The sequence below is a fragment of the Callospermophilus lateralis genome, chromosome 3 (assembly GCF_048772815.1).
Source record: "Callospermophilus lateralis isolate mCalLat2 chromosome 3, mCalLat2.hap1, whole genome shotgun sequence".
Taxonomy (NCBI): Eukaryota; Metazoa; Chordata; class Mammalia; order Rodentia; family Sciuridae; genus Callospermophilus; species Callospermophilus lateralis.
This window is the reverse complement of record NC_135307.1, coordinates 137431762-137456031: the sequence shown is the minus strand read 5'-3', so window position 1 is coordinate 137456031 and position 24270 is coordinate 137431762. Positions and strand designations below refer to the sequence as shown.

The 24270-nt window shown below is 36.8% G+C and overlaps 1 protein-coding gene across 9 annotated transcripts in view; it reads left to right on the top strand.

The window, feature by feature from the left end:
* Akap13 (A-kinase anchoring protein 13) overlaps positions 1-24270 on the top strand; it is a 328817-nt gene that overhangs the window by 111948 nt on the left and 192599 nt on the right. For all 9 annotated transcript variants that reach the window (XM_076851393.2, XM_076851391.2, XM_076851388.2 and 6 more), the window contains exons 4-5: positions 12370-12666; positions 21483-21666. In XM_076851393.2, the coding sequence (XP_076707508.2) occupies positions 12370-12666; positions 21483-21666 (481 nt within the window). The remainder of the gene's footprint in view (positions 1-12369; positions 12667-21482; positions 21667-24270) is intronic.

Here is a 24270-nt window from a genome sequence, read left to right as displayed (position 1 = left end):
CTAATTATTTCTGAATTAGAAAAACTTTAAAGTTAAAGGTGTGTGTCTTTATATGTATATATGTGTACGTATGTACCTAGAAAGGAGCATCTTAATTAGATAGTAGAATAATATGAGTAGTTAGGGAAGGGCAAGTAGGACAGGGATACAATCCTGGGTTTTAGCCATGATAATAATAAACCTCAGCAGAGTCCAGTACTTTGATGGAGAGGGATGTGCTTGGAATCTTCCTTAGAAGGGTCCTTAAATTAGGAAGGTAGCAGGCGATTACTTTTCTTGGAAACATAAACCAACTGAACTTATAATGACAGCTGGGGTTCTAAATTTATTCTAGATCCTTGTAACATTTTTTCCAGGATAACTTTCTGAACTTTAGTTTCCATTTCTTCCCTTGACTTTGGTTCTGATACCTCTTTATATGTCTCAGTACCCCCCTTTCCAAACCACACTCCTCTTGAGTGTCCATTTGTACCTGCTGACTGTGGGTGCCCTGCACTGCCATCCCAAGCCAATCAAAATGAGTATTGTGTACTCTCCTCTGCAGAATAGAGTTTTTGTCTGAATCAACAGAAATTATTCCTGACCCATTCACTTCTTCAGGCCTGTAGTAATGCCATCTCTTTCATTTTCTACTTATCAGCGTTCTTCTTATCCCCTTCCCACATTCTCTATCATGCTTGCCAGCCATGCCCCCCATTCCCCTGAATATTCTGCTACCTACCCACATTCAGTCAGGTAGCTTAATCACAACAGATGTGAAGAAAAGATTAGAGTCCTTGAAGACTCTACTTGTGGAAGGCCAGGGAACATCAAAGTAACTCTTCAGCATGTGAGCCTCTGCTGATTAATATTTGATATTTGATTTGTAAGGATATCAGCGAGACCCCTAGTTGGTGCACTAGAAGCCAACTATTTAAGCAAAGGAGATTGCCAACTGGATCTTTCTGCTCTAGTCATCATGTATAAGTTTTCTGTTTTCTTTTCAGCTACTGACATTTGGAATAATTTGGTAATTTGTTGTGAAAGGATAGAGATAAGTGCGTTTTGGGGGTTAACTTAGTTTTCCCTCCCTTTTGTCTCTTTGCTTCTTCCCACTTGTTTGTTTTTCCTTTTCTTTCTTTGTTTTTCTGGGGATTAAACCCAGGAGCTCATACCCAGCCCTTTTTATTTTGAGACAGGGTCTAAGTTACCCTTCTAGGCTTGCAGGCCTCCTGCATCAACTTCTGAGTAGCTGGGATTTACAGGTGTGCATCTCCATGGATGGATTCAGTTTTTAATTTCTTGTTTAATCATGGAATTAATTTTTTAGGCTAGAATTAAACTGCCTTAAATCTGCTTTTGTACTTCTTAAACTTGTGCCTTCCCTTGCTCATCACGTCTCATTGAGGCTTCTTGTCTACCTTATAACAATATACAACTGCCTCCTCTCAGAATTCCATGTTCCCCTTTCCTGCTTTATGTTTTTTCATTGTACTTATCAACTTCTAACACATAATATATTTAGCTTATTTATTTTATTTTCTGCCTGCTTCTACTAAGGTTTAGTTAGGTTTATGAGGGGAATAATTTTCTTTCTTTCAGTGGTACGCGCTAAGAAGGCTTCTTCTAGGAATTCCTGCCGCTTGATGGGATAGCGTTTCTGCTGTGTTGTAATCATTCTAGTTCTCAGAAGCTGATCCTTTGGAAAGGTGAATGTACATATATATATCCCCCTTCTCCCTAATTTTGGGGAGAGGGGCAGAAATGATTCTCAAATTAAACACTTAGCTTGGAGCAGAAGTCTGTGTCCTCTTTCTGAAGCTAACTGATAATTTCTTTGCATCAGTTAAGCTGTATTGATAGCCTCAGGTTTCCTGTATACTGAGGGCAGTGCCAGTGTCAGATTAATCAAGATTCTTCATGGAAAGTCTACACAATAGTGTGTGCATTGTAGTTACTGGATAAATGTACGATGTCTTTTTGCTGCAGCTGCTTCTAATCAGGATGTCTCTCTCTATCCTTCTGCAAGGATTAGACTTGCAATTCCTAATTTTTTTGGGCTGATTGTGTATGAAAAGAAAAAGAACTTTGTGCCTTATTCTTGTTTTTTTACATCATGCTTCATCCACATTGCTGGCTCTAATTTTTTAGTTCTCTGGTATGTTTTACTGAAGTGTTTACTGTTAGTGTTTTGAAATGTTTTAGTTTCTAAAACCCGGTGATTGATTGACCTTCAAAAGACAGCTACTTCTTGATGTTCATCTGTAAACTTTTATCAAATATTGTCTGAAAATAGGTTGAAATACTAGACATTCTAAGTTTTCTTCTAAAACAAAACTTTGAATCCAGATATTACAATTATATCCCCAATGTATGTTTTCTAACTTTTTTATATTTTCTAATAAGAACTTTCCATTTGAATACAGACTGTAGAGAAGTGGTAAAGGTTTTTTTTTTTTTTTTGGTAATTCTTAATTTTTTTTTTTTTATAGTTGTAGATGGACAGAATGCCTTCATTTTGTTTATTTTTATGTGGTGCTAATGATCAAGCCCAGTGCCTCAAACATGCTAGGCAGACACTCTGCCACTGAGCTACAGCCCCAACCCCGGGAAAAGCATTTTTAAAGTAACCCTTTCTTGCTTGCCTACCATAGATGGCTCTAGATGTGATTCAGTCCCCCCCCCCCCCCCAAAAAAAAAGTATGGTAAAAGTAGTAACATATTTAGGGACAGGTGAGTAGAGACATGAACTTCCTACTTTTTTTGCGTTTGAATTGTTTGAATTGAAGCATGCTACTTATATAATATATAGTGATTTTTAATAAATTTTGAACACTGAAAAGAATACTTTCTTTTTTTGAAAATAAATGCTTCATTGCATTAATTAACACTAGACACAGACCGAATTTTATAATAAAATATTATATCCAAAATACTTGTAAGATGGCTGGTTCAAGAATATAATTTGCTATGAAATACAGCTTAAAATGGAAAAACATTTCTAATAATAAAAGACGTTAATTTTGTAATTAAAGAAAACATAAAACACCCGTTATTGTCTCCGAATAGTAAACGGATCCAACCTTAAATCACACTTTATTTAATTAATGCTTTTCCTCTCAAGATGAAGCTAAGGTAGTTTTTTTTGAAGCCAGTATAGGATTGGTAAATAGTGTAAAGAAATCTGAGTATCCTTAGAAGGTAATTCTTAGGGGGAATATAGAGTACTATTTTATTATATTCACTTTTATCCATGAAACTGAATTTAGACAAAGCACTGATTTCAAATGCAAAATGGAGCAGGATTTTTAGTTGATTCTCCACACTGTTTTGTCAAACATGCTGGTATAGAATGTTTTATAAAATGAAATCTTTTTTCACCTTGTCAATTACTTTTAGAATTCACAGCAAGCATTCTTGTTTGACAGAAAAACTTCAAACCTTCATTGACCCCAAAATTAGACTCAGCACTTCCATATTTTTCTTTCTCTTTCAAAAGGGAAGGTACTATACAAAGAAATTTGTCATGAAAAGGAAAAACAAAAACATTTATCACAATCAGAAGTCTTCTGGATTTAATGAAAAATTGCAGCCTAGATCTCAACAACTGGACCTATAGTTAGTTATAGCATGATGTGTCTTTTATTTCATGTGAACCAAGATTCTTTTTCTAGCAGCGGATGTGCAGAGATAACCAAATTAGATAACATATTTAAAAATAAGTTGTAAGTTTTTAATTGGCCCAATCAGAGAATTCTGATTTCTTCTCCACTATCAAAGCAATCATTTATTTTTTACTGGACATTTTATAAGAGTCTCCCTATTCTGAACTACTACTGTAAGGCTACTAGACAGCTCTGAGTTTATATTTTAAAATACTTAAATTGTTATCTTTAAGTTTGTCAATACATGTAGTGCTTGTACTGCAAAAACAACAACAAACAAACCTGAGAACTACTCAGGAAAGATAGCTGTTTTCTACTGTCCTAGTTATAATGTTATGAGGAAGTTATACATTTTATCACTTTGGAACTATGAACATGGAACTGGAATATTGGGGCATGCATTACAACAGGATTGATATCCCCCAGGGAGTATAAATTGAATCTTGGGGCTACAAAAATATAATCTTACTCTTTACATATAAAATAAAGATAGACATAATACAAATATGTGTATATCAATGGTATTAAAATTTCATGAGGTGTGAAGTAGAGAAAAATGTCTAAAAAGGCTACTTGGAGGGATAATAATGAAAAAAAAATGGTTGAGAAGTCTGCCTTAGAGGTATGTAGGATGGAATATAGAAGATCACATTTTTAGCATTAATTAGCTCCTTCCTTTTCCAAAATGCACATGATGCAATTCCTTCCCATGCTTGCTTCCCCCAACCCCCCACTCCCTGCTCAAATACTCCTGTGCATACAGAGATGTTTTGAAAATATACCAAATTTGTACATCTGCAAATAGAACACCAAAAACTAGCAGTGGGTACATACTTTTTCATGCAATCCCAGTTTCTGAAAGAGTGTGGCTCTGAAGAATGAACATTTTCTTTAACTCTGTTATATCTACTTGAAACATAGAAAAGACTAGATTTTTAAATACTTTGATGCCAAACTGAGTAGTAAAGACATTATTTTATATTTTCCACCTCTGACTACTAATTTCTTAGAAGATGACATCTGTGTGAGACTGGGCTTGTCTGGCCGAGCAAACACTTTCAGGGTTCTTCTTTGGATAACTGGTAAAACAAAGTCCCAATTGTTTCATTCTGAAAAGAGAGGGCCCGGATGGGATATGTTCCACTTTTAGCTTAATAGGAAATGAAGTAATTCTTGGGCCGTGCTTTAGTTTTGTGTATCTGTAGCAGTGTTTTGTTTCCATGGATGCAGATGCTCCTTATAGTGATAAGAAGCCTGCAGGAAAGCTCTCTCCTGAACACACACCTCTGACTTAGGAATTTAGAAAAGAAGTGGATTAAATTATTCTAAGAGGACCTTTGCTTTACATTGCTGCTCCTCACCTACGTGCTTCTTGTATTTTTGTTTATTTTTCTCCTTTCCTTTATTTTTTCAGTTCTACTGTTGTGCCAAAGGCATCAATTGGCTCCAAAGCTTTTTTGGGCCACGGTGATTGAGAAGCTCTTCTTAAAGTTTTAGGGATCCGTTTTTCTTGAGTTACCCGAACAGGAACATTTTAATAGCTAATAGTAACACCAGTTTTAGATGCCTGCTTTATATCCAGTGCTTTGTGCATGGCTGCTTTTCATATTTGTAACAATCCTTGGGTTGGTGGTATTCTCATTTTAGGTATAAAGGAACAGGCTTCAGGGTTGAACAGCTTTCTCATGATAACCAAACCAGTTTGGGGTTCAAACCTAATATTGTTTGACTCTTCAGTCAATAGTCAGTATTCTTCAGGATCCCTTTCAGTTCACTCATCTGGGAACAGGTCTCTTCTACCTCAGAAATCTGTGAACAGGCTTGATAGTAGGATAAATTTAGAAAGGATTTTAAAAGATGAAAATATTAGGTGGTCTGGGGATTGAATGTGTGTGTGTACTTAGTAGTACATGTATGCTCATCTCTTACTGCTGTTTTGGCAGAATTTGTTAGCAGGTGGTCCATCAAATTTAAATTATGATCATTAATGTTTGGGTCTTTAACAATTTATCTTTCTTCGTCATCTCTCTTAATTCCTTTAGGGCTACTTCCTTCATGAGTTCAATAAAAATTTCCAAACTTCCTTTAAAAAAAAGTACTGTGTTTTTTTTTTTTTTTTCCCTTTATTAACAGGAAATCTAGTGGAAGGAAAAACACCATGGAACTAGCAAAAATCTTGCTACTCTTCTTTAGTGTTTTTATAAAAGAAGTTAAATTGTATTTATTATATCAAATTAGATATGAGTTTTCCATTGGATGTCTTTATAGTGTAGCTGTAGAGATTGTTAATACCCTGTATTCATCATGTAAAAAGGCAGCCATAAGACTAATAGTCACCAATAAATAGTCATGCCTCTAGAGCTAATTTACAGTAGTAAAAAGTTTTATGTATGCTTGTGTAGTGACTTTAGTTTTCTTAGGTTTACATTATAAAACTTTTAATGTAAAAAAATTCTGATTTCTTTCCCTATATGCTTTATCCAAAAGTTTATACAAATTAAAAACTAATCTTTAGATCCTCTTGAGCCTAATAGAAAATATCAGTATGAGACAGTAGCCCGTCAACCTTGTGTAACATTAGGTTGAGAAAGTTTGTTCTTGATCAGTAGTAATTCTTCCAGTTACTCTTCAATGAAGAGTTATCCATCAAACCCTCAGTTCTCTGCTCTTCTGTTAACCCACAGTTTTTTTTTTTTTTTTAAAAATAAGCCTGTAATAGACCAAACAAACTTCAGATTTATGGCATGTTTAACTTACAGTGATTTAAGTTCTCCTTCAGATTGTTAAGTTCATCTGACAGGAAAATATTAGGCTAACAATTGGATGACATCTGTTTCATGGTCTTTTAGTGGCCTAAACTTTCTGCCTTTTCTTGTATATTTCAGTTTAGTTATATACAAGTAGAGTTGATAGTAGTTCACTTAAACATTTCTACCTGCTAACAAATTCTGCCAAAGCAGCAGTAAGAGATAAACATACTTGTACTGCTAAGTACCACACACACACTCAATCCCTAGATCACCTTATGTTTCTCTCCCCCTTGTTTGCCCCTAACTCATTGTTTTAGTCAGCTTTTTCACTGCTAAAGATCTGAAAGAACAATTTTAGAGAAGGAAACGTTCATTTGGGGGTTCATGGTTTCAGAGGTCTCAGTCCATAGACAGCCAGCTCTATTCCTGGGGGCTCAAGAACAATATGTCAGAAAAATGTCAGAGGGAAGTGCATCACATGATGATCAGAAACGAGAGAGAGAGAGAGAGAGAGAGAGAGAGAGAGAGAGAGAGAGAGAGAGAGAAACTCTACTCACTAGATAGAAAATGTATACTCCAGTGACCCATCTCCTCCAGCCACACCCTGCCCATCTTCAGTTATGGACTCAGTTAATCTCATCAGGGGATTAATTCACTGTTTGGGTTAAAGCTCTCATAACACAATTATTTCTCCTCTAAATTTTCTTGCATTGTCTCTCACACATGAGCTTTTGGAGGATACATCAAGCCATGCACTCATCCTTCCTAGGTAAGTAGTTACTTTAGTAGTCCCAGATGGATTTCTATGCAGATATGTTTGCGCTTAATAACTTTGAACAAGATATACTATTGCTTCACCATAACTTTTTTACTGTGTGTGCACATACAGAAGGTGATTGTGTATATGTGTGTGGTGGGGGCAGGTAACAGGGAGAAAGAGGGAAGGAGATAGATGCTGGGGATTAAACCCAAGGCTTTGCACATGCTAGACAAGTTCTGTACCACTGATCTAGATCCCCAGCCCTTTGTGAGTTTTATTGTGAGACAGAGTCTCAATGAGTCCCTTGGCTGGCCTTGAACTTGCCATTTTCCCTCCTTAGCTTCCTGAGTAGCTGGCATTATAGGCATGCACAAGCTCACCTGGCCAAGGAGGTGATTTTACTTCTAGTGGCATTGTGACTCCCTTTCTAAATCAGGTTTTCAATCTTTGCAGAGACTTGGGGAAGGAAGATTGGTAAGAAAGAATAAGGATTGTTTTCATGGGTAAGGCCAGTAGGTATTATTATTTTAGGGTCTTGTAATATCTCTTCTAAGACATAGCAAATATAAGTACTGAAGGCAGAATTCAATTTGGATCCTAAGTTATTTATAGCATTATTGTGGTATTGTGAAGTTAGTGATTTTCCTATCTACCTCAGAGAACTTTCAGGAATTTATAAATTTGTTTAATTCTGAAACAATGAGGCAAAGCTATAATCAATCACAACATTTTTGTCTTTAAAGGAATTCTTCGGTCTGAAATACATATTGCTACCCACCTCCCCTTCCAATTTGGATTGAAGTGAGGCTTTATGCGTTGTTTTGAATGGTAGTATTAAAGAATTTGGGAGGGCCCTTCCAAATTATAGCTCTCCACTCATAAGGCTAAGAAGGCCCAATTTGATAGTGTTAGGTTGTCATTTACCTCAGGCCACATAGCTAATAAGTAAGAAATTCTTGTCTACTAAGCATCTAGATGTAGCTTAATTAATATTCTCCCAAAATTCACTCTCAAAGTATTAGTTCTATCCCTTGAGCTTACCCTTTGCTTTACATTTTTACTATTTTCCCCCCTCCATATTGGGGATGAACCTAAGGGTGCTTAACCACTGAGCCACATCTCATCCCATCTTAAAATGGTTTTCATTTTTTATTTTGAAATAGGTTCTCACTAAGTTGCTTAGGGCCTCATTAAGTTGCTGAGACTGGCCTTGAATTTGCATTCTGCCTCTGGAGTTGCTGGGATTATGGGCATGTGCCACCACACGCAGCACTTTTTACATTTTTAAAGCTATTTCCTTCTTGACCATTTCTCCCTCTTTACCTTCTGCCTGGCATGACCCATACATAGTCTTTTGCAATTGGAGAAGTCTCAGTACCGGTAGCATTATAGCTCCCTCATGCTATAATGAAGGAATTGCAGCCCAGAGAAGCAGCTACAACGGAATATAGATGCGTTTTAGTCAAGGTTTGAATGTGTTTTTTATTCCTTTCTCATTGATTCTTCCATGGTGCCCCCCCTTCCCCTTTCCTCCCCTCCCCTTTCCTCCCCTTTTCTTTTACCATCCCTCTTTTTGTTTTGTTTTTATTCCCTTTTTTCCTTTCCTTTTTCTTTCTCCTTCCTTCCTTCCTCCCTCCCTCCCTCCCTCCCTCCCTTCCTTATTCTACCACTGAACTACGTAAGCTCTCTTTGTATTTTTTTTTAAAGATTTTTTTAGATGTCCACGAACCTTTATTTTAGTCATTTATTCATATGTGGTGCTGAGAATCGAACCTAGGGCCTCACACATGCTAGGCAAGTGCTCCACCACTGTGCCACAAACCCAGCCCCTCCCTTTATATTTTGAGACAGGGTCTCAGTATGTTGCCAACCTTTGCCTTGAACTTGAAATCCTCCTGCCTCAGACTCCTGTGTAGCTGGTAGTAAAAGCCTAGGCCAATGTGCCCAGGTCTTATTTTACTCTTTAAGCCATCTTTCTTATACATTAATTTGGGGTGTAGAGGCAGATTCTAGAGTATTGAAACTTTGAATCAAATTCTTAGTTTTTATTTTTAATTTGTTCTAATTAATTATACATGACAGTAGAATGCATTTTGACACATTTTACACAAATGAAGCACAACTTCTCAGTCCTCTGGCTGTACATGGTGCAGAGTCACACTGGTAGTGTAATTATACATGTATATAGGGTAATAATGTCTGTCTCATTCCACTGTCCTTCCCATTCTCACACTCGCTCTCCTCCCCTCCCCTCAGTCTCTTCTGCACAATCCAACTTCGGATTCAAATTTTAATTTGGCCATGTAAGAGCTATTTATAACCTTGGGCAAGTTGTTTAACTTTCTTTGTTTGGCAAATAAAGATAATAATACCTACTGATTATTATGAGATGTTATTTGTAAAGCACTGAGAATAGTGTCTGGCTCATGGCAAGTAAGTGCTTATTAAATGAATAAGAAGAGAAAAAAGAATAAAACACCTTAGTTCTGAGGGTTATAGAGAAGAATCCCTGGGTTGAGAGACTTCGGGACAGTGTGCGTGTGAAGGGTCCTTCTTAACTGCTACTTCCTTGGTGAAATGTACTCCTTCCCCATCCCCTAGTTGCATTGTGTGTTTCTTACAGAGCACATCCAGTTTTAATTTACATTGCAGTTAACTGTAGCTTGTTGGAGTCTTTCCTGTGAATTATAAAGCATTGGAGAATTGAGACTCTTCCCTTACTCGTATTCACCTTCTAATCATGATGCTTGAACTTAGTGGCTGTCCAGCTACTAGTTATTGAACAGAACTGAGTGAGATATTATAGAATATTTTAAAAGAAATATTTTCTGCCAGTGAAATACACAAACCTACTACCTAGATTGGTTGGCTAATTTCTGCTGACATGGATGCTTTTGTAATTAGGCTGACTATCTTTTAAAGAAATATTAAGTTTTTCTCTAATTTCACTTAATATATTCAAGGTACAAATTCTATATATATATATATATATATATATATATATATATATATTGAATTGAAGTGAGTGTGCACATATGTATGTGTATGCACATATAGGGCAGGAGATGCTTTAGCTTTTTATATCCTTCACAGAAACTTAGAAGGCAGTGTTTATATCCTCTGGAATTACATTTGTGTGAAGACTGATCTTTACAACTTGTGAACATGTTATTCTTGATTACTAGTCATACTGGCCTATCTTTGCAAGTGTCAGACTCCTTTCAGGGAGGAGCTTAGTTGTTACCTTACTCCCTTTGTTGATGGATAATATGACACAATACCCTTGCATCATGATGTGAAAGGGCATGTCCTTTGGCATCATCCTTGACTTTGAATAATGAATTCTACTTTTTAGTATCTGTGTAACCATGCATAAGTTCCTTTAATTTTGGAAGTATCCATTTTCTCATCTGTAAAGTGAAGAAAGCCAGGCACAGTAGTGTGCATCCATAATCCCAGTGACTAAGGAGGCCAGGGCAGGAGGATCAAAAATTTAAGGTCAGCCTTTGCATCGTAGCAGATCCTGTTTTAAAATTAAAAGTACTGGGTATGTAGTTCAGTGGTAAAATACCCCTGCGTTCAATCCTCAATACAAAAGAAGAAAGAAAAGAAAGTGAAGACAATATATACCTTATAAAATTGTCATGTAGAAAAAAATTACTTGTCAGATACCTGGTATATAGTAGATTCTTAGTACATGTTAACATCCTAAAATTACATAGCAGTGAGAGATTTTCCTTTTGTTGCAAGGGTGAAGGTATGTGGAAAAATCATAACTTGCCATTGTGATTAACAATGGACATTGTTCTCTTTCAAAGACAGCAGAAATCTTAGTTTGTTTTTTCTGAGTCTGAAATATGTATTGGCCTGTGCCCATGGTATGGAAACTCAAATCATGGACCACAGAGTGGGATAATGAGAGAAGAGTGATAATGGTAGGAGCAACTTAGTTGTGGTAGTTGAGATCTTTGTTTAAAGTTGAGAAAAGACAGTGTTTACTTGAATACATTCTGCATATTGGAAATATTTAATTTTGAATGATTAGGTCTAGAAAAAAGTCTCATTCTCCAAGAATGCCTTACCTACAGAAACATTGTGTTGTTAAATTTTGCTAATTTGGCTCTTTGGGGTAGCATATAGGTTGTTGTCTGAAGTCAGAGCTCATGAGGTACCTGCCTGTCTGGACAGTGGATACGACAGAATCCTTAGCATGTTTGTTTCTCTTGAACTGGGCTTCTATCCACGGCATTACACTTTCATTATGGAACCAAATGATTTCATTGAAGTTCTCACCACATTAGTAGGTGAGAGGAAAAAGTGTTTATCTGAAAACAGTAAAAAATATTGTTATTTACTTTTAGGCCTTGCTTTGCTAATAATGCTAAAGTAAAATAAAGTAGGTTTGCACTTTTTAAAGGGCTTCATTGTTTGATTTATTACATTGCAGTCATAGTAAAACAAATGCTGGGGAATCTGTAAAATTCCTTCCATATTCCTGTGAATGATAATTTTCCCAATTGTGTTTTCAAATCTAATTCAGCTTAGTAGGTATTTGACTTTTTTCCATCATATGCTAGGCCTTAACAGATTCCCAGAACGTTCATTTTTTAATTTGTTAAAATTCAACAGCAATAGTTGATATTCAACAGCCTACTGTATGACTAGTACCATTTTGTAGTTATAGTGAAAACTGGGATACACAATTATTTGCTGTTACAGGAAACTCATTGATGTTTTCAAGTAACAATTTAAAAACCTGAAAATGTAGTTCGTCCTTTGTTTTTCTTAATAGTTATACGAAATAGTGGGGTTCATCTTGACATAGTCATAAAATGCATATAACATAGTTTTCCCCATTTCAATCCTTAGTACTTCCTCTTCCCCTCCTCTCTCCCCCCCATCTCCTTTCTCTGCTTCTTCTGCTTTTTTTCTTTTTTCTTTTCTTTCTTTTAATGGTGCTGGGAATGAACAGGGAATCAGGCATGCTAGGCAAGTGCTCTACCATTGATCTACATCCCAGCTCTGAAAACAAGTTTTGAGAAATTTGATGAAAAAAGTACTATTAGAGCTCAGAGGAAGAAGGGATTTCTTTTAGAAAGAGAAAAATTTGTGTCAAAAAAAAAAAAAAAAAAAAACTAATAAGATGACCCACTGGTGTCCTTCTTTCATCAGGGGAGTCTAATACTATTTTCGTGGTCATCTGTGCTTTCTTTAGGTCATGACTGCTGTGAGACAGTGAAGGTGCTGCTGTGTGCTTCCAAAGAGGGCCTGCCTGTGTTTGTGGTAGCTGAAGAAGACTTCCATTTTGTCCAGGATGAGGCATATGACGCAGCTCAATTTCTGGCAACCAGTGCTGGAAATCAGCAGGCTCTGAACTTCACTCGTTTTCTTGACCGGTCAGGACCCCCATCTGGGGATGTGAATTCCCTTGATGAGAAGGTTGCACTGGCATTCAGACACTTGAAGCTGCCAGCAGAGTGGAATGTTTTGGGGACAGATCAGACTTTGCATGGTGAGAATTGCATGATCCACAAACTGAGTTCAGAACATTTCTGTTTTTGTATGGGACTGCTTTTGTATGGTTATTATATCGAAGTACTTCTCCCTCTACAGTAGCAGAGTAACCGTTTGGTGTTTCATTATTCAAGACCAGGTTTACTGAAATTCTCAAGATTGTACAAAGTTGGAGGAAAAGAGGACTGAGGAGTAGGCCATGGGAACACGAAAGTGGGATAAGCTTTGAGAAGCCTACAGTTCCTTAACCAGGGTAGTTTCACTTTTACTGATTTTGTGTACTGGCCTTCCACATAAAAATTCTTTAAGTAAAGGCCTCTGCTTTTTAGAAACACTGATATAATTGGTATATACATAGGTCTTCTGAATCACAAGGGGTTTCCCACATAATTACTCTTGTAGCAGATGACATCTATTAGATGTTATAATTACACAAATATTTTTTTCCACTGAAATATAATATATACCTGGGATCCCTAAATCACAACATCTTTCCCTGCTGAGTGCAAATCCAATGAAAAATTTAGGTGTCTCACAGAGACAGATCAGAATGTTTGCTTTAATACCTATGAAAACAAGATTGGAAGACTCACCTCAGAGCTTCCAGAAAGGCTTGCCAGAGGCTTTCTCTGTCATCTCTAGAAGAGTGGACAGGGTCTACTCTATCTTTGACTATTGTGCTGTGTAGGGCCAGCAGACCAGAAGTCCCCCTTTCTACAGGTGAGCAGTTATTGAGGAGAATTGCTCAGATAGGGCTAAGCAAGGCATGCCCAGTTCCTGCTCTCTCAGACCTGTCAGGTAAGTTGATTATTCCTTCTAGGAAAGAATGGTGAAGAAGTATTGCTAGCACTGAGTCTCTTAAATCCATGGAGTTTAACAGTCAAGCCTGTGATCAACCAGTGGAATTGTGTCAGGCCTACTGTCAGATGCTACCAAGTCAGGCTTCTCGAGGTTATATATAAAGGAAAAGTCTGGACTATAGAAATCAAGAAAGAAGGCATCCCCAATCCCTTTTAAATTTATATACCGTCCAAGAAACTTCTGCTTTACTAAGTAGAATATCTTGAGGTCTGAGTACTTGAGTACCTAATTAGAAACCTAATGATGTGCCCTAAAACCTATAGTTTCTGCCATTTCTGTATTAAAGTGGGAATGACTTTTACAAATCAGTATCAAGTTAAATAGAACTGTGTTAATTATTTCTGGAGCTAATGGCACTTTTATGGTTTTGCTTTCTCTTTTTTAAAATAGGATCAGGAATTAATTTGTTCACGTTACAAAGATTAAAAGAACTATTGGAAATAGCAGAGGTCTTAAACTTCAACTGTATCACTTTTCTTCTCTGGACCTTAGCTTTCTTGTCTTCAATAGGAGGAAACTGGCCATCTTTAATTTTTTGTGTAGTTTCCATGTACTCCTAAAGTTTTATGTTGTACAAAATTGCTTAAGCAGTGGCAGCAAAGAATAAATAAGATTTGAATACTTGCAGGATTTTCAGATGAAAACCATAATACAGTACCATTATACACAGAATAGTTAAGATTAAAAATGCTAAGTGCTGGCAAGGATGTAGTACATTCTCATAAACTGCTGGTGGGAATGCACAGTAGAACTGCGACTCTGGAAAAGTTCAGCATTAAAAAAAAAAAAAAAAGTAAAATGTATGTTTACTGAAAGATCCAGCATTCCCACTTTGGGGCATTTTATCCTAGAGAAATGAAGACTTACATTTACTAAAAAGTCTGTGTACAAATGTGTCAATAGCAGCATTAATCATAATCACCAAAAGGGGCAATAACTCAGGTCTCCCTCTCTGACTGAATATGTGAACAAACTGTGATATATCTATACATCAGAATACTATCAACAATAAAAAAGGAACAAACTATTGATAATGTGCAGTAACTTGGATACATTTTAAATGCATTGTGCTAACTAAAAGTCACTTTCCAAAAGTTATGTACTTACATGACATTCTGGAAAAAGCACCATTAAAGTAACTGAGAAGACATCAGTAGTTACCAGAGTTGAGATTAGGGTAAAAGTCTGGTTGTAAAGGAGTATCATGAGGAGGGAATTCTTTAGGAGCATTGGAGTTATTTTGTATCTTTTTGGTGGTGGTAGTGGTATAAGAATCTATGTGTTATATTTGAGTACACCACAGTGAATCTCACCATCCTGTACATCCACAGGAAATTAATTAAAAATATAATAATAACTATGGACAAATGGCAGAAGGATCAATAGAAGGAAGAGAGCAAAGGTAGGGAAGGGGAAGGAGAGGTACTTGGGTCTGAAGTAGATAGAATATATTCCATGCTTGTATAATTACGCCAAAAAGTATTCTACTGCTATGTATAACTAAAAAATAAATAAATAAAAAGAGTATATGTGGTAAAATTCTTAGAATTGTACACCTTCTAAAAGTCATTTTATTTTACATTCGTTTAAAATAATTTAGTAACAAAAATAATTAAACAAGTTAGGTTGAATACTTTCAATATGAAATATACACAAAGAACTTGATAGAACTGCCAGTCCAGCTAGGATCAGGAATCGGCTTTCAAGTGCTCCATGTACCTTGCAGTTTAGATTGTTCTCTTAGTTGTGAATTGGAATCTAGGAACACTGCACTGGTGTGATCAGGGCAGAGTAACACCATTTAAAGAGTTAATCATGCTTGCTATTGAGGGATGAAACTAATGGGATAATCTGCTCACATCAGTCACTTGCACTTTAGTTACTTTTAAAAGGGTATTTAAGGATTGGCTAGCTTCACTTAGCATAATCTGCTCTAATGCCATCCATTTCCCTGCAAATTCCATGATTTTGTCATTTTTTAGTGCTGTGTAATACTCCATTGTGTATAAATGCCACATTTTTTTTATCCATTCATCTATTGAAGGGCATCTAGGTTGGTTCCACAGTCTAGCTGTTGAAAACAAATGCCAAATGTCTTCTTTGATATAAGGAGAGCAACTAAGAACAGAGCAGGGAGGAAGAGCATGAGGAAAAGATTAACATTAAACAGAGACAAGTGGGGGGAGGGAAAGGGAGAGAGAAGGGAAATTGTATGGAAATGGAAGGAGACCCTCAATGTTACACAAAATTACATATAAGAGTTTGTGAGGGGAAAGAGGGGGGAACAAGGGAGAGAATTGAACAACAGCAGATGAGGTAGAGAGGGAAGATGGGAGGGGAGGGGAGGGGGGATAGTAGGGGATAGGAAAGGTAGCAGAATACAACAGTCGCTAATATGGCATTATGTAAAAATGTGAATGTGTAACCGATGCGATTCTGCAATTTGTATTTGGGGTAAAAATGGGAGTTCATAACCCACTTGAATCAAATGTATGAAAGATGATATGTCATGAGCTTTGTAATGTTTTGAACAACCAATAAAAAAAATTAAAAAAAATAAAAGGGTATTTAAAAGAAAAAGGTATGAAGTAAGCTTGGTGCCTGGGAAAATACAGGTAAATAGGGTACCTCATTACATAAGAGAACTACTTGCTGTTGAAGGCTGGGATATTTACGGATGTCCCAACCTAATACACAGACAAAGGAATCATGTAAGATTTATGGCTAATCCTCTTTAATTGTTGAGATGCAGTGCTTTTTGGCTTTTTTTCAGGTAAGTGACTCCTTTGAAAATAGCTCAGATTTCTCCTCAGGAAAAAAATACACATAGGTGTCTTCCTGCAAGCATTAACATGTACTAATTTTTACAGTCTCCCTGAACTTTAGTTGTGAACATGGAATTAAGAAGCCTTGGTTTAGATGTGATATTTTAAAATGGAAAGAACATGGGTGTTGGAATCAGACTGTTTACATCCTGGTTTTATTGCCATAGTTTTTGGAAAATACCATATCACTATTACTCAGTTTCCTTACTATAAAATAGAGGAAAGTATAGTTTGATAGTGTGTGCTGGTTTCCAGGGTAGTCATTTCAAACATATTGTGACCAACATTCAGTAACCTTTTAGACACACAAAACACTGATAAGCCATGACAATGGATGGTGGTATGTCCTCTGAAAGGATGAAACAGGACAGCCCTAAAAGACTCTGCAAAGCAAAATGAAACTGTTTTGCTGGACTCAGAGCTCATGTTAATCCTTACTTTCAATTAGAGGAAGAGTGAGTTTATCCATTTTAATTCTTCCAAGTGTTTCCCAATCCCTAGTTATATAAAGAAGCCCCTATACTATACTTTTGGTCACAGATCTGCCTTAAATGCAGATAATAAGGATTATTCTTGATAGAGAGAGGGAGGATGATTGGGGGACAAGGGTGTTCTCAATTTCTGAGTTTTCCAAGTCTCATTTAGTTGTTTCAGTTCTTCATTGCCTCTGTGGCTAATGAGAATAGGTTTCTCATTTGAGACCTCTGTGTAGTAGCAATCAACTTGACTCTCGGGTAGTTTAGAGTGGGCCCATTGAAGACTTGGATCTAGAGGAATCAAAGAGAAATAGCCCGGGGAAAGTGTTCCTTCTTACTTAGTAATGTTATTGTATAACTAAGTGAAAAAAAGATGTAGTCATCTTTGGGGGTGGAAATCTTCCCCACAATGAGAGAATTGGGTGAACAGAAAGATGACAGGTTTAAGAAAGACTGCTCTGAGAACAGTCTGTGCATTCCCACTTCTACATGTCTGATTTTGGTCAGTAGATCCTCCACCTTAATCTTTTGGTGCTTTAGTTCCAGCAGTGTTTTTAGAGTATGGGGTAGCTTTTCATGGAAGGTTTTCCTTAGCTGCACTGGTAGTTCTTGTCAGTTTTTTCAGCTATCATCAGTGTTAAAGAAGAAAACAGTAAAATATAAAAAGACTGGTAATGGTTTTTTTTCCTTGGAAAAGAATTAATAACTACTGACTCCAAGACAAGCAGTGTCCTGTAGCAACCAGGGGTAAGCTGTAAAAGATTTTGTTGCTTCTCAAACCTTCATTTTGTCACAGGGTTATAAGTCTTGTTTTGTAAAAGTTCCTTTTGTCACACTGTCAAATTAATAGTGTTTTTACTTTCTCATTTAGTGTGAGAATTCCTGCATTATATGAGACTTTAGGTTTATTTATGAGGCAGTCCAGAATAGTAAGAATGAATGGTGATTTTGGAATCCCATTCTGTGCAGAAAAGCTAGGCCTTCAGAGAGGCCTAAACAGGATAACCTGTCAGCATGGGTCCAGTGAAATACCATTCGGTATAAAGAAAAAAATATAAGTATTCAGATGGAATACTGTGAGAATGGTTTTCTTTAAGAAACCAAAGCAAAATTTAGAAGACACTTTTCATTTTGTCTTAAAAGATCAAAGAAGTGAGACCTTTTATAGAGTTCAGATAAAGAAGCAACAAGATGTAGGTTTCAAGAGTCAGGGTTCAACTAGAGAAGGAAAACTGAAGGGGAAATAAACATTTAAAGATTCATGAATAGCTGGGGAGTCTGGCTAAATAAATGGACAAGGTCAAATCCACCAACATGGGCCAAACCTATTGTCCTTGGGTCCTCAGAAAAGAGAGATCCTGAGCAGGGTGGAATTCCATAGGCATTGGCATAGGCTGAAGGTGTCCTTCATAGACAAGGTCCTTACTCCAGGGTAAAACTAAGCCCTGCTTTTATTTTATCTTTTTTTTTTTTTTTTTTTTTTTTTAAAGCTCCGCTTTTAAAGAATTCTAACTGATTCACTCAGGTCTTACCCCATGTTTACCAGGATAAATCTCCCTTATGAAATCAATTGATAAAAGAGCTTTAATTAATTACATCTGCAAAAGAAGCTATCGGAAGGGCATAGATGGAGAGGAAGTTGGTAGAAATGCTGCAAGGACACCTAGAATCCCAGGGCATATTTAAATTCACATTGGTATGAAGAACTCAATTGAGCTTGTAGGAAATTCAGTTAATGGTCAGGAAAAAAAGGTTGAGTAGCTCTCAGAATACAGGGGGAATAATCACAAATCATGAAGGAGAAAATACAGAAACCGAGAATAGAGAATTGGGGATTTATCATGAGTTATTGGTTATCTGCAATTTGAGACAGAAGGAACAAAAAACAGAACAGTATTAGAGACAGTAATTTGGGTAAAAGTTTCTATACTTTTTTAAAATTAGAGCTTTAAAGTTATACATAGTAGTTGGGTTCATTCCAACAACCTCATACATGCATGGAAATTGATTTCAGTTGATGATTCTCCCCCTTTCTTCCCATCCTCCTTCCCCTCTCCTATTTTTTTAATCTACTTGACTTTTTGCTCATCTATTAATTTCTATTTGAACAGTTCTTTATAATATCGTATCTTCTCCCCACTGTTTCCTTTATTTTACCTAGCTTCCGCATGTGAGAGAACATTTGACCTTTGAGTTTATGAGTTTGGTTTATTTCATTTAGCATCACATTCTTCATTTTCATCAATTTACCAGCAAATGACATAATTTAATTCTTTTTTTTTTTTAAAGATGGACAAAATACCTTTATTTATTTACTTTTATATGGTGCTGAGGATCAAACCCAGTGCCTCAACGTGCGCCAGGCAAGCACTCTGCTGCTGAGCTAAAACCCCAGCCCCAATTTAATTCTTTTTTATGGCTGAGTAGAACTCCATTTGTGTATGTTTGTATACACCACAATTTCTTATTAATCCTTTCATTTATTGACAGGCATCTGGGTTGATTTCATAATTATTGTGAATGTGCTGCTATAAACATGGAAGTGGCAGTGTTGCTATAGAATGTGGAGTTTAAGTCTTTTGGGAAAATACCAAGGAGTGGGGCTTTTATGCCCTTAAAACAATACAGACTAGAAGAAATTCCACTTATATGTTAATTTGTTTATTCCTTTGTACCTTGGCTACCTCTTCTACAAACCTAATTCAGATGACTTATGTGAAGATAAAATAATGTGTGGAAAATGAAGAAGGGAACATTTAAATAAGCTGACATGTGTAATGCATGTTATAGAAGAATTTTCAAATCCTCATTTTGGTTGTGGGCAAGCTATTAATTCTGTGAACTTATGTTCATTTGCAAAATTAAGACAGTGAGACTATATGGGGTTATTGTGAGAATAGAAGGGAAAATGTTGCTATAAACTACATATCCCACTAAATGAAATGTAGCAATTCCTCACTGCATATTACTTTTTTTCAATCTGTTGTTTGCAGAATGAGGCTAGCTAAAAGCAGATGTGGCACCTACTACTGAAAACTTCAGAAGGAGACTAGAGGAGGATTAGTGTAGGGATCAGGGTGCCAGGTTCTGAGCAGGTATGAGGCCTTGTGGTTGAAATTTCGTGACTCAAAGTCTAAACTGACTTGGAGTAGATAAGGGACTAAAAATGGTAGGGGGGAGGTGAGAAAGCTACTTTAAGGAAGTGTTAATCTCCCTTTAAGGCTGGAATTAACCAGCTCTGAAAACTGTCACATTTCCTGGTCAGTCAGTGCCTCATTCGTTCCTTAGTTTTTGATAGGAATGTCAGAATGCTTGTGACTGACTGTAAAGCATAAGTCAGATGACAATGTTTGATTTTTTGGTGAGAGTTCTTTCTGTCCTTGCCACCCACCTCCTCAGACGTGTTGATTATTACAGTTTGTACTTGCAGATATAATGGGGCATCAACTTTTTTCCCCCCCTGTACTTGGAATTGAACCCAGGGCTCAGTGAAGAAGTTGAGGCCCAAAGGAAGCCAGGAGAATGAGATGTGAAAGCTAAGTCATGAGGAAGAAGGCAGGCCCAACCCTGAAGTTGAGTAATGCACAGCCTCTTGGGGTGACATTCAGCAGCCCTGAAGTGGCCTTATGTCCTGTCAAGAGCATGACTGAGGAAGAGGGTGTTGCTAGTGAACCCAGAAAGTGACTTGAAGTCTAGGAGGACTGGGCTGAGAGCAGCGAGAAGGAGAACTGACATTTAATGAGTACATGCTGCATCCAGTCATTAGACTAACATTTCACTGCCTCCTCTCATTTGTAACAACATCTCTGAATGATGGTCTACTACTCTAGGAATGAAGAAAGTGAGGCTCAGAGAGGCAAATGAATCATGCCTGGTAACTACCAGGTTTGAACCCAGAATTGTCTGACTCCAAAGTCCTTGCTTATTCCACCATTTTCATAGTGACTCATACCAAGAAGGAGCCTTCATTTCAAGTGAAAGAACCCCAAGCACATGTTTTTCTTTCTGAAGTTATTAGCGTATTGTCTGTCTTATTATGCCCGCAGATGCATTTATTTTTCATATTAAACATGCAAACAAACAAAAAGCTGGCAGTGCCAGCCGTTTCATGTGCCCTTAATCTGAGGGAATAAAAAGACCTGTGTGTACTTAACAAGTAGAACCTGTTTTTAGTGTTTAACTAGCCAACTCTTGTCTGGGTGTTCTTTTCAAAAGTGATTATACCCTTTATGATACATCCATCTAAGTCCTAACAGCTATTCCCCTTGTGTCCCATCTTGTGTGACTGCCTTTATTATTTATTTGTATTTTTAAAGGAAAAGAACATGTGTGAAGTCAAGTTTATAAACCTCATTGTGAAATTGGTTGAACAAATGTTAAAATACAGAAAGAACTTGATTCTTTTTGTGGGAACGTCTCCTATGTAAGATTTTACTTCCCATACTTTTTCCTAGCTTTCTTTTGTCTTTACTTGGGGTCGATTCTACTTGACCTCAATAAAGGTCTTAATGCTGTGTGCTATAGCTTACCTTCAAAATATCAGGCACTTGGAGGTAGTGGTGTTTACTTTTCTTTTGTTTGTTTGCTTGTCCTGTTTGTTTTTTTTTTCCCCTTCTGATATTCTTATTTATTTTCATGTTCTCCCAATTTAGATGGTGGTCCCCGGGAGACATTGATGCATTTTGCTGTGCGGCTGGGACTGCTGCGGTTGACATGGTTCCTGTTGCAGAAGCCGGGTGGCCGAGGAGCTCTCAGCATCCACAACCAGGAAGGGGCAACACCTGTGAGCTTGGCCTTGGAGAGAGGTTATCACCAGCTACACCAGCTTCTAACTGAGTGAGTGCTTATTCTCTCTCCCTCCCCACATCCATTGCCAGCTCCACCTCCTGATTCATAATGGTACCACCCACTTGGCATCTGCCTGTGAGCTTGCCATGAATTACCACCTCAGCCCTGTGTCTTGCCCTCTCCTGGAGGTTTGTAAGCTTGTTTCTGCTGACTGCTTCAATATCTGAGGGACACAAACGTAAGTCATTGCCATTTTCTCCCCTGCCTCCCTGCTTCTTACCTCTTAAATTTTACCAGAAACTCAGAATTAATCTTTTCTCTGGGGGTAACAGAGCATTACCAATGTATAGGGTTCATCTTGGTTTTATATAAGAGGAAAGTTTCCCTAACCCACTTTTTTTTTTTTTTTCTGGTATATCTTAAGATTTGAAAGATTAGTCAAAAGTATTACTTTCTTATTATAACTGCTTATAGAAAATATTATAAACAATTGAATTTTGGTTTGAATGTAATTTCTGTGAATAAAATTGAGAGCAATGGTCTCTTAATATGAATCTCAGTAAAAAGCTGGCTGAGTTGTTTAGGAATCATGCAGTAGGAAATCCTGTTTGTCTCTGGCTCCGATCGTTTCAGTTCTGATCTGACTCTTTAAAGAAAGAGGCCTTTGGAGGATGGTTGTTAGTCAAAACATTTGAAGAGTTTGGTTTGTTTATTTCTTTTTTTCCTTGTATAAATAGGGAAATAAGCACATTGGAGCAGCCAACACTTTTTAATTGGAATATTTATAAAAGTCAGAAGTTTTAAGAAGGTTCTTTATTTAATATATTTTCTATTAGTTTTATGCGTATCATATTTTCTACCACATTATCTGAACAAGAATAAACCATCGTGTTCTTTGATGATTGAAGGATCTTCTAAAATGAGGTAGTTTTCCCAAATTCTCAAATCTGGCTCATGCCAGATTCAATTTGGTTAAATTTTATATTTTATCATTTTTAGCAGCGTGTGAAGAAGGTAGTGTGTGGAAGGACTGTGAAGACATCTCAGAGTATAATGCTACTTACAGTTATATAAACAGTTTTTTCTTTTTTCATTTTTCAAACTTATAACTTTCTCAGTCAAGCCAGATGGAAGCTTCTTTGCAGACAGCTTTCTGATGGGTGCTACAGATACAATGGTTGTAGGGGGAGCATTCTTTATTTCAAAAGAGCTTTGGATACCTGAGCTTCCGTGTGACAGTATTCCAGAGAGTGATATGTTCCACTCCTTCGTACTTCCCATCTGGCCAGAGATTGGATTCATTCTGCTGTTTGCCTCATGGTCTCAGGAAGGGAGGTAGGGAGATATTGTTCCAGAAGATGAAACAATTAACTCTGTATACTGTTGTGAAGTTCAAATGCGCTTCCTCTAAATTTGATTTTATAGCTCAGAATGCTTTCTGGGAAGCGGAGTTGGTTAAGGATTGCCGTCCAAAAATGGGGAAACAGTGATTACAACAGCTTCGTTATAATGCTTAGAAGGGGATGTCACAAGACTGTTATTGCAGCACAGCTTTAAGAAAACTAGAGTATGTTTATTCTTGGATAATTTTTGCTTACTTTAAAGTACTGCCCTGTTAAATGTGGAAAAACCAGTTTTTTCTTTTGAAGGGAGAGAGGTAAGGGAAAACCAACTTGAGAAATCTCCAAGTAGAGGACTTTGATAGGAGAGTATGAGCATCTTGCTGCAAGTCTAGCTCTTAATTTTAATTCTTCTGAACTGTTATTGCCCTGAAGCCTAGAAAAAGTGCTGAGTCACAGCTAGCAATTAAGAAATGATAAGGAGGTGATTCTCCAAATCCCTCTATCTTACTGTGGTACTGGCAGTCTTTGCTAGAATTTCAAACCGTTTTTTTTTTTGTTTTTTTTTTTTTGGCTACTCCCTATGTTTTTTTTTGTGTGTGTATTCATAGACCATAAAATTTAACTCTTTTAATCATTTTAAGGTGTACGATTCACAATGATGTTTAACCATCACCACTATCCATTTCCAGAACTTTTTCATAACCCCAAACCAAAACACTATACCCATAAAGTACTAACTTCCCTTTTAGTCTCTTTCCCCAGCCCCTAGTAAACTCTGTTCTACTTTCTACCTCCAAGAATTTTCCAGTTCTAGTGAGAATCATTCAGTATTTGTCCTCGTATGTCTGACTTCTTTCACCTAGCATAATATCCTTATGTTGTATCGTGGGTCAGATAATAATTGCAGAAAGATTAGGTAAAGTGATGCCATGTTAAGTTACTTGATTAATCTTTTGATAAAACATTTATATACATATATCAAAACATCACATTGTACCCCATGCATATATAGTTATTGTTAAAAAAAAAAAAAGCCCATGCATAGCCAAAAGATGGGAATACCCTAAATGACACTCAGCAGATAAAGAAAATATGTTTAAATGAAATGGAATATTATTCAGCCCTTAAAAAAGAGAAATATCATCTTTATCAGATGAGGAAACTGATCCAAACGGGTTAAATTTGACTGCATTTCAGTAGGAAGGTAAGGGACCACAAATAGAAGCCATATTTCCTAAGAAGCTATTTAGAGCTTCTTTCATTCCTAGGATTCTTATCAGGGGGTGCCTAAACAAAGACTTCATGAGGT